Source organism: Onychostruthus taczanowskii, unplaced genomic scaffold, assembly GCF_017590055.1.
Source record: "Onychostruthus taczanowskii isolate IOZ18803 unplaced genomic scaffold, ASM1759005v1 scaffold21, whole genome shotgun sequence".
In the NCBI taxonomy this organism is placed as follows: domain Eukaryota; kingdom Metazoa; phylum Chordata; class Aves; order Passeriformes; family Passeridae; genus Onychostruthus; species Onychostruthus taczanowskii.
The window spans coordinates 11500872-11515748 of NW_024499351.1; the positions used below are offsets into that span (position 1 = coordinate 11500872).

Genomic DNA, 14877 nt, shown 5'->3' on the forward strand with positions numbered 1-14877 from the left:
GTCCCCGCCGCCGCCGCCGCAGCGATCGCTGCCGCCGGTCGCGGCGGGCGGGCGCCATGGCGGTGCGCGGGGTGCCGTGCCTGGCCTGGTGCCTCCGCCGAGTTGGGGCCAGCGGCGACTGGCTCCTGCTGGAGGCCGGCACGCAGGTGAGCCGCGCCGGGCTCCGGCCCCTCGGAGCGGGCGGGTGGGCACGGCTCTCGGGGCGCGGGTTGGTGGGATCTCGTGCTTTCTTACAGCGTTTCGCAGGAGGAAAAAGCAGCGCCTCGTCCCGGTTAAGGAGCAGCCTCTGTTCGGGGCCGTTGGCAGGGGCCGCCCGGCCTCCCCGCCGGGCCGCCTGAGCGGGCGCTGTTAGCCCCGGTAACGCCCGAGGGCGGGCAGGGCGGACCCAGGCGCTGGAGTCGCCTTGGCCAAGCCTTCGCTTGTTTATATCTTTAAATTCTTATGTCGTATTTAGATAGCGTTGTTCGTGTGACGGTAACGTAAGTGAGGACGAAGGGAGTCCATAGCCTAAGTAACAAGGCGATGCCTTTGGCGAGGTTACCAGTACTTAAGGCATAAGGTATTCAGCTGTAAACGAGGTCACGGTTAAATTGTTTTGGTTATGTTTTGGTACGGAACAGAATAGCCGTTTTCTTAGCGATTGTGTTTTTTAACTGAAAAATGGGCCCTGGTACTGTTCCTATGACCCAGCAGGCAAAGACAGGTGATGACGTCGGGGCAGTGTGAAAGGATTGCTGTTCTGGTGGTCAAAATCAGGTGGTGTTGGTGATGCTGTGGCCAAAGCCTTGTGCTCACACACGGCAAAAGGCACCCATCCAAACGTATGCTTTTGTTATTCTCCCGTCATATATTTGAAGCCCTGAGATGTGCAGATCTCCTCGGACTGGAGGTAACAACTTGCAGCCAGGTGCTGATAATTGTGTAGGGAATCCAATATGCGATGTTACTGCTCTGATTGTCTGTGCAGTGGTTGCCATTTGCAGCAGGGAGGCTGATAGCATTCTGGTGCTGTAGGTGTGCCAGGCCACAGAGCACAAACTGCTTTTGCTGGAGATTTAAATCATAATCGTAGAATATCCCGAGTATGTGGAGACCTACAAGGATCACTGAGTCCAGCTCCAGACTCTGCCCAGGACAGCCCTAAGAATCACACCACATGCCTGAGAGTGTTGTCCAAACACTTCTTGAACCCTGTCAGGCTTGATGCTCTGACCACTTTGGTGCTAAAGGACACTGCTGATATGTGGGGATGAGGTGTGATTTGCCAGTCTGCTGTGAGCAGCACTGAACTCCAGCAGGTGAGGGGTAACATCTTGGAACCCTGTTTGCTAAATGAACTTGTTCAGGGGGGAGTTTTGTGACTGGCCCTGCTTGCTCTCACTCATACTGGTATCTGAGATCCTGCAGATGTGTGTGACTGGGCGGTGAGGATACCACTGCAGGGACAAATGCAAAGCTGATTTTATGTTTGAATCCTCGTGAAGAGGGGAGTCTTTATCCATTTGATTCTCTGTACCTCTTACATATATAATCCATGCTGACAGAAAACTATGTGAAGCATTCAAGAGGTAGGCACTAACATGGTTAAGTTTGCTTTTGTCATCTTAGTTTTCTTCCTTGCCTTTGGTTATGACATGGGGGTCTAAGTTTTTCCTCTAAACTCAAGATGAGAACTGCTCAGGTAATGCAGTGCACACTTGAATTAAGAGAAGTATGCAGAGGAGGCAGCTGAGGGAGGGAGAGCAGGGATGGGCTTTAAATGGCAATCTGAAATTAGATGAGATTTAATAAGATACTGTGCAATAGTACAATTAAATTATGTCCCTTCTTCCAGAAGATACTATTAGACTTTAATCCAGTTACTTAGATCACTTTTACTGCTGGTTATGAGCTGCGTGTAGCTTAGATTCTGAGCCATAAGATCGATGGTGTGATTTACAAAAGACCTGTGTATTTAGGGCAATGTTGAGTGTGTGCTTTTTTTGATGGCAGTTTTCTGGGCTATTTTTTTTCCTGTATCTTTCCTGTTCACAAATGGTTGAACAGATGCAACTAGCAAAATAACAGGGTAAGAAGTAATCTTGAGACCCACACACAATAGTGCTAGTTTGAAGAAATGGTGTTTGGTTAGGTAATGACTGAGGTGGGACACAGATGGTTTGTGAGTGGCTTTGAGCAGCTTTGGTGCTGAGGAAGATTTTCATGAAACCAAGGTTGTAATGTGCTTCAGAGAAATCAAAATTTCCTCAGTGGGAGAGAAAGATAATACTTAGAGAAAGATAATACTTCAAACTTTGTAAGCTTCCATTTTCTATATACTCTTAAATTGAAATGAAAAAAAAAATCATATTATGCCAAACTTTTTGTAATAACCATAAGATGTTAATCTAGAGTTTTGCTGTACTTAAATTAAAATGCCATAAACTGAATTTACCATGCCATTACTGATTGCAGTAACTACAGTACTTTATTTTTAGGTGACTATTGGCCGAGGATTAGATACCACATACCAGCTGGTGTCAAAAACCTGTCCCTTGATGATCTCTCGTAAGCACTGTGTCTTCCAGCAGAATGCAGAAGGGCAGTGGACTGTCAAGGATAACAAGGTACAGAGACCAACTGAAGACCTTGTACTCTGAGATTCATGGAATAGAATCCATTGTTTTGGGTCTAGCAATCTATGGGCTATGATATAGCATAAGTGCGATAGAAGGTCCATGGGAATGTGTCTTGCCTGTTGTGCACTTCCAGCAGGAAACTTCAGTCTGCTGCAGTCGGGATGCAAACTAGATTAGTTTCTGTATGTAGATCCACCTCTTGGTTTAGCATTTTTCAGACCAGTGTGGCCTGGCCAAGGGCACTTTGCAGTCTGTGAACCTGTTTGGTGTCGCTTTCTTAAAAGATATCCTATATGAATTTTGACATAGGATTTTATCCTCTCAAAAGGATAACACTCTTGTAGTGCTAATAAAAAGATAAAGTGCACCTCCTTATTGTAGTGACACAATTGCTTTAATTATAATCAACTTCAACAAGAATCTAGTGTTGAAAAACCATGCTGTGTTCAAATGAGTTTCTCCTGAAAGTTCTTCTCAGCTGATGAGGATAAAATGTTGATGTCAGAGTCCTCAACTGGGTCTCACTTTGACTTCAGTACTCTGTTTTTTACATCATGATCTCTCCATTTTCTCATTCGGTCTGAAAACAGTAAAATGAGTATTTTGCTTTAAAACAGCACTGGTAGAACCAAAATGTTCAACGCATCATGCAGATTTGAAGGCTGTTTGGGTTGACAGCAGATTAGTCAGAAAGGAATGGAGTGGCTGCTATTAAAATTACACTTCCCCTTAAACAAAACCCTCTTGTAGTACATGTATAAACTTGAAGGCCTAATGTTAGTGCATGATAGGAAACATCTACCATAGATTAACTATTAACATGTCCTGTCTGTTTTCACTGTTGACCAGTTGGTCAGCTTCTTTCATTGAATGTCATTGAGATATGTCCGTTCCTAGTGTTTCTACAGGTCATTATGAGCACAGACCAGTTTTACTGGTTTTGAAAACTATTTCTTGAATTTTGAAATTTTGAAACCGTTTTTGTGCTTTGAACGTTATATCTAGAAGAAGATTTTCCTTTTTTACAGTTTTCTTGTATTTATAAAAAACTTTGTTTTTTCAAGGAGTATAGCCAATGCTTCTTTTTATTTACTTTTTTTTTTTCCTGGAATTTCAGGTAACATTAATTGTCAAGAATAATTGCTGTAGTATTCTATGTTCCTGGCAATGATCTATTGTGGAGTCATTTTATTATTTAGTTCTTGTTTCTGAAGCTTTTGTGCATGTTTTTCCCCTCAGAGTTCATTGTTTTCCTTCTTCACAAGCACATATGTCAAAATGTTGTTCTTGGTGCTTGTACACAAAATCTGTAACGTAAAAGAATAATGTGCAGTAGATAATGCAGTGTAGTAACTGTAATAAATTCAATGCTGAGCCAATAAACTGGATATTGCAAGGTTTATTTGAAGAGGTGGTTTGTTCTGATTGAAGCATTGAAGAGGCTGGCTGTGTTTATTTACAGCTGCCAGAAATAACTTTCAGAGGATGCTGTAACTACATATTAAATTTTGGTGTTCTGTGTTTATTGGCAGAGTCTAAATGGAGTTTGGCTTAATAAACAGCGCCTGGATCCATCAAAAGTCTATCCTATTGCTGAAGGAGACCGTATTGAGTTGGGAGTGCCTTTGGAAAACAGAGAGACGGCTGAATATGAGTATGAAGTAATTAGAGATGAATGGGAGAAAATTAAACCCTTTTTAGCTCAAAGAAGTGACCTGGGGAAAGCTAAGAGTTCAAGACCTAAACGTAAATTTAGTTTGGAGGAGTTGGAGACATGTGAATCAGAAGGCCCTTCAGACTCCAGATGCAAAAGAGACAGAATGTCCTGTGGCAATGAACCTTTAGATGAATCATGGCGACAGGCAGAAGAGGCCAAACGGCTGACAGAGAAGATGGATGTCAAGCTGCCTTCTCCTGGACCCAGTGAGGGGGATAGTGGTCCAGTGCATGGTAGCCCTGTTCACTCCAAGAAAGCTGTGACTGTCGCCCAGAAGGACCAGAAAGGCTCTGATCTTGTAGAGTCATGGACTGGCTTGAAAAAGCTGAGAAAATCTCTAGAAGATACAATGAAATTAAAGGCCAAAGTGCAGGAGAAGCAGACTGCAGTTCTAAATGTCAAGCAGAAGTGCAGGAAGTGTGATCAGAAGGAGATCCTAGTAATGGAACAGGAGCTGCAGGAGTTGCAGAACCAACTCTGCATGGAACAAGAGCATCAGCAGCAGCAGGTGGAAGAGTTGGAGAGGACATTCTGTAAAGAGCAGCAGAAGCTAGAGGTATAATGGTGGCAGTAATTTTGGCCTGTGTCTTCACTTTGATGGAATGCCTCGTATAAGGCATTGATCCAAAATAGCTCTTGAACCATACAGTAACAAAAATAGTCCTTATGTGATTTACCCCTGCTAAAGTTTTCATGGAAGTATTTAACTTAGAATGTAGCACAGTGCACGTACCAAAAGAAAGTGCAGAGACAGAAGAGATTTTGCTGCCTAGGGAGTTCAGAAAAAGGTGCAAAAGAAAGCATTTCAGTTGGTAAAGAAGCATGTTTTTAAATAGAAAAGTGAAAGTCATTGCCTGATCTCTCTTGCTTATAGAGAGGACAAGTTGAAAAGTAATCCCTTTAAGTGTGAGTTTCTCCCAGTATATGGCTGAAATAAAGCCCAGTTTGCATGGCAAGTGCACTGTCTTTACAGTCAATGAAATACTGCATGCCTTAATCCCTGGAGGGAAGGAGATTTTTTTGCTACTTTCAAACAACCCTCTCTTGCCATCTGTAACTACCTTTAAGTGGTAAGTGTATCCGATAAGTTGCTTTTTCGGTAACAGACTGAAATCTGTTTGAACTTGAGACTGCTCAAAATCTGGTTTCAAGAAAGGGAGGATTCATCTTGGAGTGAGTCTAATAATTTATTAGTTACTTCCTTAAAGTCTACTGCTAAAAGGCAAGATACCAGTATCAGAAGTACAGGAAATTTAGAGTTCTGTCCTTAGAAACAATGGGACATTTACCTGGATCTTTAGGTACCTCTGAAGTCTTTGAATGTACTCAAAGACAGAGTTGCACTTTTCAAACTGTTGCTGATCTCTTTGCTTCTATGAATATGCTGGTGCCTTTTGAGCTAGAATAATGTGGAGGTATTCAAAATATGAAACTGTAAATGATATATCCATTTTAACTCATCACAGTTACATGATAGCTCTAATTTCTGTTGTACACCCTAGAGTGAAACATCCTGCCATTTGTTGAAAATCAGTGTTGTTTGTTTAAGCATATCCTCTAAAGAGAGTGTGCAGAGTAGTAATTTTCTGTCTCTTATGTTCTTCAAGTCTCTTTTTTCCCCCCACTTCTTATCCCACCCAGGGAGAAAAGTGTCAACAAGGGGAAGAGAATCTGAAGGAGCAGCTCGCCCAGGTCCTGCAAGAGGCAAGTGATTATGAGTCTAGGTTTGGTCTAACTGTGTAACTCAGATATTTAAGTCTTTCCAAGTGTTGTGGCCTCTTGATAGAAGACAAGGACTTTGCCTTAGGTGACTGAAAAACCTAACTGTTTTCAGTGAAAGAATAAACTGGAAGAGGGAATGCAAAGTGTGATGGCACTGGGAAGGTCATAAATAACTGTCAGTGCTTTCCAGTTTTAAGTTAAGGATAAACTGCCTTAACTTAAACTGCCTTATGTGTTGCTCTTCTAGGAGGAGAATAGGAGAAATAGTGTGCTGAACCTTATGACTATGACCATGTATCTTTAATAGGATGGCTTATAATGGTACTCTTATAACTTCTGGAATGGTATTGTTACAGCATCGTGCTTTGATGGTAGAACTGAATCAAAATAAAAAAGATTTTGAGGAGATAATTCGAGCCAAGAATAAAGAACTGGAAGAAACCAAGGTAAGGAGTAATTGCATTCTTAGTTTTATTCATAAGTGAAATATGATATGCTGCATGAGCAGAGGAAATGGTTTATTTAACATTTGTCTTGGCTCTGCCTGGCCTCCTATAGTGCAAAATTTCTGTGTTTTGAGGTGGCAGCTGATGTTGGGGGAGGAGGCACCTTGACCTTTTTATAAATTGGTGTTGAACAGTTGTTATTAGATCTTTCCCAATCATAAAGAAAGCCCAAAGCACCTGAACAGTGCATTTTGGAAGAGAAATGGGCCCATTGCACCCTTTCTTTGAAAAACAAACAAAAAAATCAAACCAGAAATAAAAGGAAAAAAAAATCCACCGACAAACCAAAAGTGTTTGAAAAATTAGGTGCTTCGTTTTCACTTAAAGTGCATTCAAGTAAAATTGCATTGTGACAGCAGTTCTATAAGGGAGTGTAGGACTGAAGCAACATGGAATTTGAATAATCAACAAGGTAAGTCACAGTTCTTCCTGCCCTTGACACAAAGTGATGAGCGGAAAATAATTAAGCAGGTCCTTTCCTGTGTCTTACTTTTGGAAATTATCACATTACCCACCACTGACAGTTTGCTTTGTTTTTTTAATGTCATCTTTGGAAATTTGTTGCTGTTTCAATTATAGCTTCAATTAGAAGACTTTTCCTATTATTTTTAGAAGAGAGAGCAGGTACTTTGCCTAATCAGCCTAATTTAACTCTTAACAAGCAAACAAAAAAGTTATTAAGTTGTTAAATGAAGGTGAATGTTTTAAACTTTATTGCTTCCTTTTTTTAGTGTTTGAGGTGTTTAGTCTGTTGGGTGTTCTGCTTTTTATATCAGACATCAAAAAAAAAAATACTGATTGAAGTCAAACTCTTGCTAGGAACAGGCTGAAAAAGATTCCGAAAAGATTGATCAGCTGGTAGTTCCTTTAGGCTGAAGGGAATTTTGGTAATGGCTGTTCTCTCTTCCAAGTTCTCTGTGGTGGGTGGAAATATTCTCAGTTCTGCTGAGACTACAAAGAGGAAAGAGATTACAGATCTGGGTATGTGATGGATACCTACTCCACTTGACATGTGGAGATTTGCAGTATGATTTTCTTCCCTTGCACGCACACTTCCTGCCAATTGAGAAAACAGTTGTTCTTTGTTGATACACAACCATGTGTACTTTTCCACCAGGAGGAGAAGGAAAAGGTGAGAGCCCAAAAAGAAGAGGTGTTGAATCAGATGAATGATGTGTTGGAGAATGAGTTGCAGTGCACAATCTGTTCTGAGCACTTTATCGAGGTATGTTTAATCCTGTATGGGTTTGCCAGTAAAAAAGAGACTTGAGAAGCTTTCCATAGCTCTAGTAACACAATATTTAAGCCCTTTTCTTTAGTTGTTTAACAGTCCAAACAGACCCACAGTGAGTTCTTATGGGAAAGAGTTCATCCAAAGGTCTGTTGTCTGCCCTGACTCTTCTTTGCTTGACAGCAAAGTCAGCTTTAATGTCTGCTTAGACATGAGGTGCTTAATTCTAAAATGCACATAAGTTTGGAGCACTTGTGTAGGTTTTTGAGCTGGTGCTCTGAGTTGCTGCTGACAGCTGCTTGGGGAAGAATTATTTTGTAGTGGACCTTGCTTTAAGCTGACTAGAGTTGGACTGTTTGAGGTTTAGATATATGGAGAGGTTAGCAAAGGAAGGGAGGTACAGTATTCAGTCAAGTCCTGGGATGTTTATATTGTTCAGATAAACTCTCTTTGAGAAATTGGCCTGTTTTCATTTGATTCTACAAGTAATAGGCTATGCTTGTTGTGTAGACTGTTATTTTTGTTCGTGTTTTGCTAGAACGTCAGTTTCATTACATTATTTTTTTACTGTGGGAAACCTGATGTGTTAGCCTTGTTAAAATGGCTTAAGAGCTAGCTGAAATTTTAATTTCTGGTTTCTCAGTACATTAAGATGCCATTTTGCAGTATCTGAGTTTTTTCCATAATTTATCCTTTTCAAACTGGGGTAACTTGTAATAAAATTAATTACTTTCTTCTGTTTCTGACTTGTGATGACTTACAGTGACTCCATTAACTGACTTGTAATGCTGGCCTGACCTCTGGCATGGGGGAGTCTGCGTGTGACTCCTGTGAAGGCCCTAAAGGCTTTGGGCTCTCCAGTCCCTTTCCCTGTACAAAATATTCATCTAATATTTCCCTGTATTCAGTATGTTTTTGCTTGACAGTGCCAGTGCAAGCACGCTGTGACCGGTATCTTTCTGCTGCATTCCACAGGCTGTCACTCTGAACTGTGCACACAGCTTCTGCTCCTACTGTATCAGTGAGTGGACAAAACGTAAAGTGGAGTGCCCTATCTGCAGGCAGGAGATCAAATCAAAGACACGCTCTCTGGTGCTGGATAACTGCATTAACAGGATGGTAGAAAAACTGGATGTGGGAATGAAAGAGCATCGCCTGAGCCTTATCAGAGGGCGGAAAGGTGAGAGGTGGGTGGATGTGGCATGATGAGTACAATCTCTTATTCCATCTGTTTTGCACAACTTTCTTTGGCACCTGTATACCAAGAAGATGCTCAGGGAATGCTGCAGAAACAGTAAAAAATAATAATGAGATCTCTCAACTAACTAGCTTTACTGCACAGTAAAATAAAATTAGTGCAAAGTTTGGAAAAATAATTCAGTATGAATTCCATGGTCTGGTGGGAAAACTTAGTTTAACCATGCTAAAGGTTATGATCTTTCAAAGAGATTACTAATAAAAGCAAATATACTTAGAATGGTCCTTGAAAAATTTACTTTTGATTAAACTGTGGAGTACATAATTACAGAAAGTCAGCAGACCTGACAAGAAGCTCTGAATTCTTTTCTATGTGCTAGATTTATGTAGGAAATCTCTGAAAGAGACACTGGTGTATCATGTAAGTATGGCTGAGCAGACAGTTGCTCTGACATGTTTATTTTTGTGGAATTAAAGCCACTGTGGCTTACAGGCATCACATCTTGCCTAGTCGTTGCTAAAATACCGTGCATGATGGTGATTGCTTTATTAAAAACCCCAATATGGGTTATTCTTAGTCTGCTTCCTTCTAAATTTCTTTCTAGAGCCCTTGACATTGGTATCTAGGTGCTGAAATGTAGATGTCTGTTCGTGCTACCCCTTAAATTTCTATTGCTGTGTTAAGTAATTGTTTTGTTTTCCCTTCATGGAGATGAGTGCATGATCCTTAATTTTGCAGTGTATCAAATTGTATTGTTACCAAAAGAAAGGTGCTTTTGAAACCTTTCAGGTGTGCCATGGTGACAGAGAAATGACATCACCAAGCAGTGCTAGTTCAAGCCTGAAATTATAACCTATGTAACCCTTTCAGTCTTGTTCCCTCAGGAAGTGCTGCATTGCTGAGAGGCTGCCCGGCTCAGCTACAAGAATTGCTTTTACCTCTGTGGAACCGAGGCAGCCCTTGTGCAATGCGTGCATCTGCAGAGTGCCACAGTACTCCTAAGTGTCTGGTCAGGTAGCTGATGGGCACTAGCTGAAGTGATGCCTTCATTGCAGCCCATTGTGTGCTACACCAATGGTCTTCATCCTTGTTCAAACAAAAAGCAAATGAGTTCATAGCCTACCTTCAGAAATAACTACCAATAGGAAATAATTTAAATTTACTGTGACACACTTCAGCTGGAAGGTGAAATTGTTTCTGTGCCTCTTTTTGTGCAGTGATGGAAACATTTTGAAGTGGAGATAACCGTTTGTCTATTTAAAATTAATTCCTAAGAAATATACCTGTTAAAAGAAGAGTAATATTGGAAGTAGCACTTAAGAAGCTGTCAAGGCTTTCCGAGAAACCTTTCTAGGAGTCTTAGTAACCCCGGCACTAGAAGGACAGCTTGCAGTCTTAAATAGATGGATCTTTTCATGAGGCTATAAATGTCCTGAACAATCACTAGTTGTTTGAGAGCCCCTTACCACATTTTTTTCCTTTTCTTACCCAGCAAGACACTGAAATACTTAGCCACTTTCATTGCCAGTTGTGTCCCTGTGAAGGGGTGGAGAAGGTCTCCTCATCTGTGTTACCTTAATAGTAAAAGACATATAGAACACTTCAGAGCACTTAAGAAAACAAGCAAACAAATAACTCCCATTACTTTGTTCTTTTATGCTGGAAACTGAAATGAAAAAGACCTATTTCCTGCAGCTTGAAAGACTTATTGCAAACTGACAGTGAGAAGCTGAAATATAATTTCAAAGACAACTATTAATTTAGCACTTGTGGGTACAGTGGTCACAGCTAACTTTTTTATCTGTGTGTTTTGAATGCAGAGAAACAGAATGTGATGGTGAAACCAGCCACAGACAGTGACAACGGTGTCCCTTCTACCACCTCCTCCATCTTGTCAATGAGAAGTTGTGACAGTGAGAACTCTGAGGAGGATTCTTCCTATAGTGAAACCTACTATGCTATCTGAACATTGTTACTGCAGACTCATTGCCCCTGTGCTGCCTAGAACCAACCTAATGGTGATTGGTTGACTGCTGCTGGAGGAGGGGACTCTGCACCTGGAAGGACCTGTGAAGAGGCTGGAGCTGTAAACTAGCAGCATTTGGAAGAAGGATCTTGTTTTCCAAATGAATGTACAGAAGCTTGATCTCTACAACAAAATTGGGTTTGTGAGAGAACAGACTGCCATTATGCTGGCTAATTGACTTACAAACCCTAAACTTCTTCGTTAGTTTGTGACCTGCTCAGTGTAATGAAAGAGTTTGTATTGAATCATTGCCCTTTCCTTAATAAATTACATATTTACATCAGCATCCCTTATTTCAGGCAGCAGAGGGAATGTCCCAGGCCTTTCGAGAACTTGGCCATCCCCACCAGCAAGTAGGAGATAGGTATAGCAGGAAAAAGTGCCAGTGTGGGTTTTCCTCTTGAATTTCATATGGCAACTAGAGTCATCCCAGGCCTTTGGCATTAAAGGTGATAAAGGGTGGGATACAGACACTGTTGGCTGCAAGTGCATTGTAAGCTAGCTGCTGGCCATCGGCTTGCTCTGTTTATGTAGCCCGTTTTCCATTAGATAGGGATAGAGGAGATTAAATCTCCAGAAGTCTTTTCATATAGTGTCTTTGGTTTGTTCCCTCTTCAGGCTTTCACATAAAGGGTTTTAGAACTGGGAAGCAGCACTTCCAGAACTTTTTAGCAATGACTGTAAAAACATATAAGCAGCAGCAAGAGAGGAACCTCTGCATTTTCAGGTGTGCTGCTCACCAAATTAATGAAATCTCCTGTTAGCAGGGTAGGAAAGCAGCATCTGTAGACAACCACAAGATACAGAATGAAGCACTTCTTTTTATTGTTTACAAGTCATAACTGTTGAGCTGTGGGTTGCACTACCCTCATGCCAAATCACTTGCTCATAAGAGATTGATCATGTCTTGCCTCATCCTGTCATGTATTTGTCTATTGAGTTCCATTTTCTAGTGACTTACGCTTTTGACTTAGCTGTTACATGGAAAGGACGCTTACACTGTGAGAACAGGATGGGGAAGCCCTTCTCATCTGTAATATTTCTTTGGCTTTTTGTATATACCTTTTTGTTTCTATGTTTATTTTGTTTAAGAACAAAAATATAAATCCATTTCTGCATTAGTCTTCTTTTGTTCAGCCACTGAAATGTCTTCTAGTTGTCTTTAGACTTTTTTGAGAAAACAGATTATCTAATCTAATGACTTTGCTTTATGTTTTGATTGCTGTATGCAGTGTGACTATTGTAAAGTTAATTGAAAGACGTTTGTATTCAGGAACTGATCAAAGACAGCCCAATCTTTCAAGACTGTGACTACCCTAATGCTAATTTAATAGCTACAATCATACTTCTTACCTGCTTCCCCCAAGAAAGATCCCTTTAAAAAGGTGCATGAATGATGTCCTAAGGACGTAGTGTATTCTGACAAATTTGGTCAGTAGGATTCAAACAGGAGAGGCCTGAACTGTGGGCCAGGCAGCTTGCTTAAAACTTTAGTGTAAGGTTTCTTTTGTGAAGGAGACATTACATCTTCTGTAGTCTTCTTTCTCTTTTAATGTTCACTTTCTGTATGTGCTCTCGAGAGTTTCTTTTGTGAATAGATGCTTTCTAGAACAGTCAAGAGCAGAGCATTCCTCAAAATGCTCATGAGGTAAGCTGATGTGGAACAGGCATTTCCAATGAAGAGGAGTAGAAGGAAAATATTCTGGTTACATAGGACTGTGAATTCTTCAACTCTGTATCTCTTCCATACTGCTGTGCTTTTTTTCTCATTTCATTTTGCAAATACATATTTATTTTATCATGTTGGTGTTTATGCATATTGCAGAGAAGGATAATACTTCCCCTAGTAACAGAGTGGTAATCTTTGGTTTGGTTTCTGAGTGTGTCCTCTTTTCACTAGAACATGAAGAATGTAAGTGGTGTATTCCAAATTATTTTCACTCTTACTGGTAGGTGCACACTGTGTAAACGTCCACAGAGCAAGGTTAAGTATTAATACTGTCCACGTACAAAAGCTTTTCACATACAAAAGCAAATCTGTATATCTGCAGTGTGCTCTCCTTTGCTCTAAGGTCTGGATCCTTTCTTCTGCTTGGTTGTCTACTTGGTTCCACTTGGATGTGCCCTTGGAGATGTTATGCCCTGAACTGTTACCTGTCTTGGGATGGCATCAAGTGCTTCCAGGTGTCAGGTTACAACTGAGCTAGTCACAGATGATGCAGGGCAGGTTCAAGACTTGCTGTTTTCCCTTGGAAGACAGCTGTCAGGTAGTGTGATATTATCAGACACTTTCAGGGCAATAGGTTGTCAGCATCAGTGGAAGAGTTGGGAAGGGGCGCTAGTAAAAGGGGACCATCGCAGAGGGATGTTTGCCTCATACAGATCTGCGGAGTCCAAGACCAATCTGACAATGTTGTGCGAGTGAAATGGAGCACATGTGTGGTGAGCCTGTCACAGGCAGAGTGGGGGCTTCAGACAGCTTAAAGAAGCCCTCCTATTGAGTCACGAGGTGCAGACAGGGCCCTCTTGCTTTCTAAAATCCTTCTGAGGGAGGAGCCTGGATGTGGCTGGATCCTGTCTTAGCCCCAGACTGTCAGTGGTTCATGAGTAAAGGATTACATAAGTGTAAATGAACCTTTATACAACTTGGTCCTGGAGGATTTAAGGATGGCAAACCAGATACATAAATATGTATGATTTATTATGATAATGATTGGACAAAAAGATCTTAATCAGAATTATTTACTACACAGTATAGGAGGTAGAACAGCTCTTATAGTGCACTCTTATGTAATATTGAAGCAATTGTTTTAAAGCAATTGTATTAAAGCTAGGAAAAAAAACAGTTAAGTAGAGATAATGTTATTCATTCATGACTGTGGACTAATTTCTTTTGCTCAGTCATGAGGATTAACCTTGAGCAGCATCCCCAGTCAAGGGGATGAAATCTCCACACATACACTTCAGGAAAGGGTATATTAGAAGACTCTGCCCTTAAAATTTGGGACTGGGCTTTTATAGCATGAAGTTATTGACTGTCAGTCATAGCTAGCTGTGTCAGCTCAGCAACTTTGGATAAATTATCTGTAATATCACTTACTGGTTCTGGGTATTTTACCAGGTCTACTGCATCTTCATCTCACTATCAGGATGTTTAATTTCAGGACTGATGAGTCAGACTGGTTTCAGCATTACTGAGTATCAAAAGCAGCATGATGATCCCTTCTTCATTTACCACAGATAGCTTTTCCCATAGTTGTCGACTGTTTTTCCCATTCCAGACAAGCATCCTGCTACAGAGCCTTAGCAACAGCTGTCAAATTTAACTGCAGAATGTGTAACAGGCAATTCAATAATCCAGCTGTGCCCCCCTTCCTCCAAGTGAAGTGCAGGTTTTCTTTCCCAAAGCTATGCTCTGACTAGTCAGTTTTACTTCCTTCTCATCCTCCGTCCTGCCATAACTCAGCCTATTTAGACACACAGTTTACAGCAACTACATAACCATGAGCTACACTTCCCATGTAGGCTCCTCCTGTCCCTGATACTACCGCGTTCGCTTTGGTTTTGTGAGACTAAGCATTCAGGCTTGTGTGCTGAGCTCTATGTCCCCGGGGTTCGAGCTTAATGCAAAGTACAAGACAGCTCCCAGGATCAGGATGGAAAAGACCTCTGAGGTCATCGAGTCCAGCCCGTGCCTGAACGCCACCATGGGAGCTAGGCACTGGGAGTGCCGCATCCAGTCTTTCCTTGAACACCTCCAGGGATGGTGACTCCACCACCTCCCCGGGCAGCACATTCCAATGTCCAATCATCCTTTCTATAGAGGAATTCCTCCAGCTGTCCAACCTGAACCTCTCCT

At 41.4% G+C, this 14877-nt stretch overlaps 1 protein-coding gene across 2 annotated transcripts; it reads left to right on the forward strand.

Annotated features, from left to right (window-relative positions):
* The first annotated feature begins 17 nt into the window (after window positions 1–17).
* RNF8 (ring finger protein 8) lies at window positions 18–12819 on the forward strand. 2 transcript variants are annotated; one of them, XM_041404386.1, is made up of 8 exons: window positions 18–146; window positions 2478–2606; window positions 4151–4891; window positions 5977–6039; window positions 6414–6503; window positions 7681–7788; window positions 8770–8981; window positions 10813–12819. In XM_041404386.1, the coding sequence occupies exons 1-8, from the start codon at window positions 57–59 to the stop codon at window positions 10850–10852; spliced, it is 1473 nt and encodes a 490-aa protein (XP_041260320.1). In that variant the 5' UTR covers window positions 18–56; the 3' UTR covers window positions 10853–12819. The 2 variants fall into 2 exon arrangements, with proteins under 2 accessions (XP_041260320.1, XP_041260319.1); XM_041404385.1 differs by having other exon boundaries at window positions 8770–8974.
* The last annotated feature ends 2058 nt before the right edge of the window (window positions 12820–14877 follow it).

What these genes read in the sequence shown, in the direction of transcription:
- RNF8 (XM_041404385.1), top strand. Translation starts at nt 57, where the DNA reads ATGGCGGTGCGCGGGGTGCCGTGCCTGGCCTGGTGCCTCCGCCGAGTT. An exon ending in AAGAGCAGCAGAAGCTAGAG is followed by an intron (nt 4,892 to 5,976) that starts GTATAATGGTGG and finishes TATCCCACCCAG; the next exon opens with GGAGAAAAGTGTCAACAAGG. An exon ending in GTTCTGAGCACTTTATCGAG is followed by an intron (nt 7,789 to 8,769) that starts GTATGTTTAATC and finishes TGCATTCCACAG; the next exon opens with GCTGTCACTCTGAACTGTGC.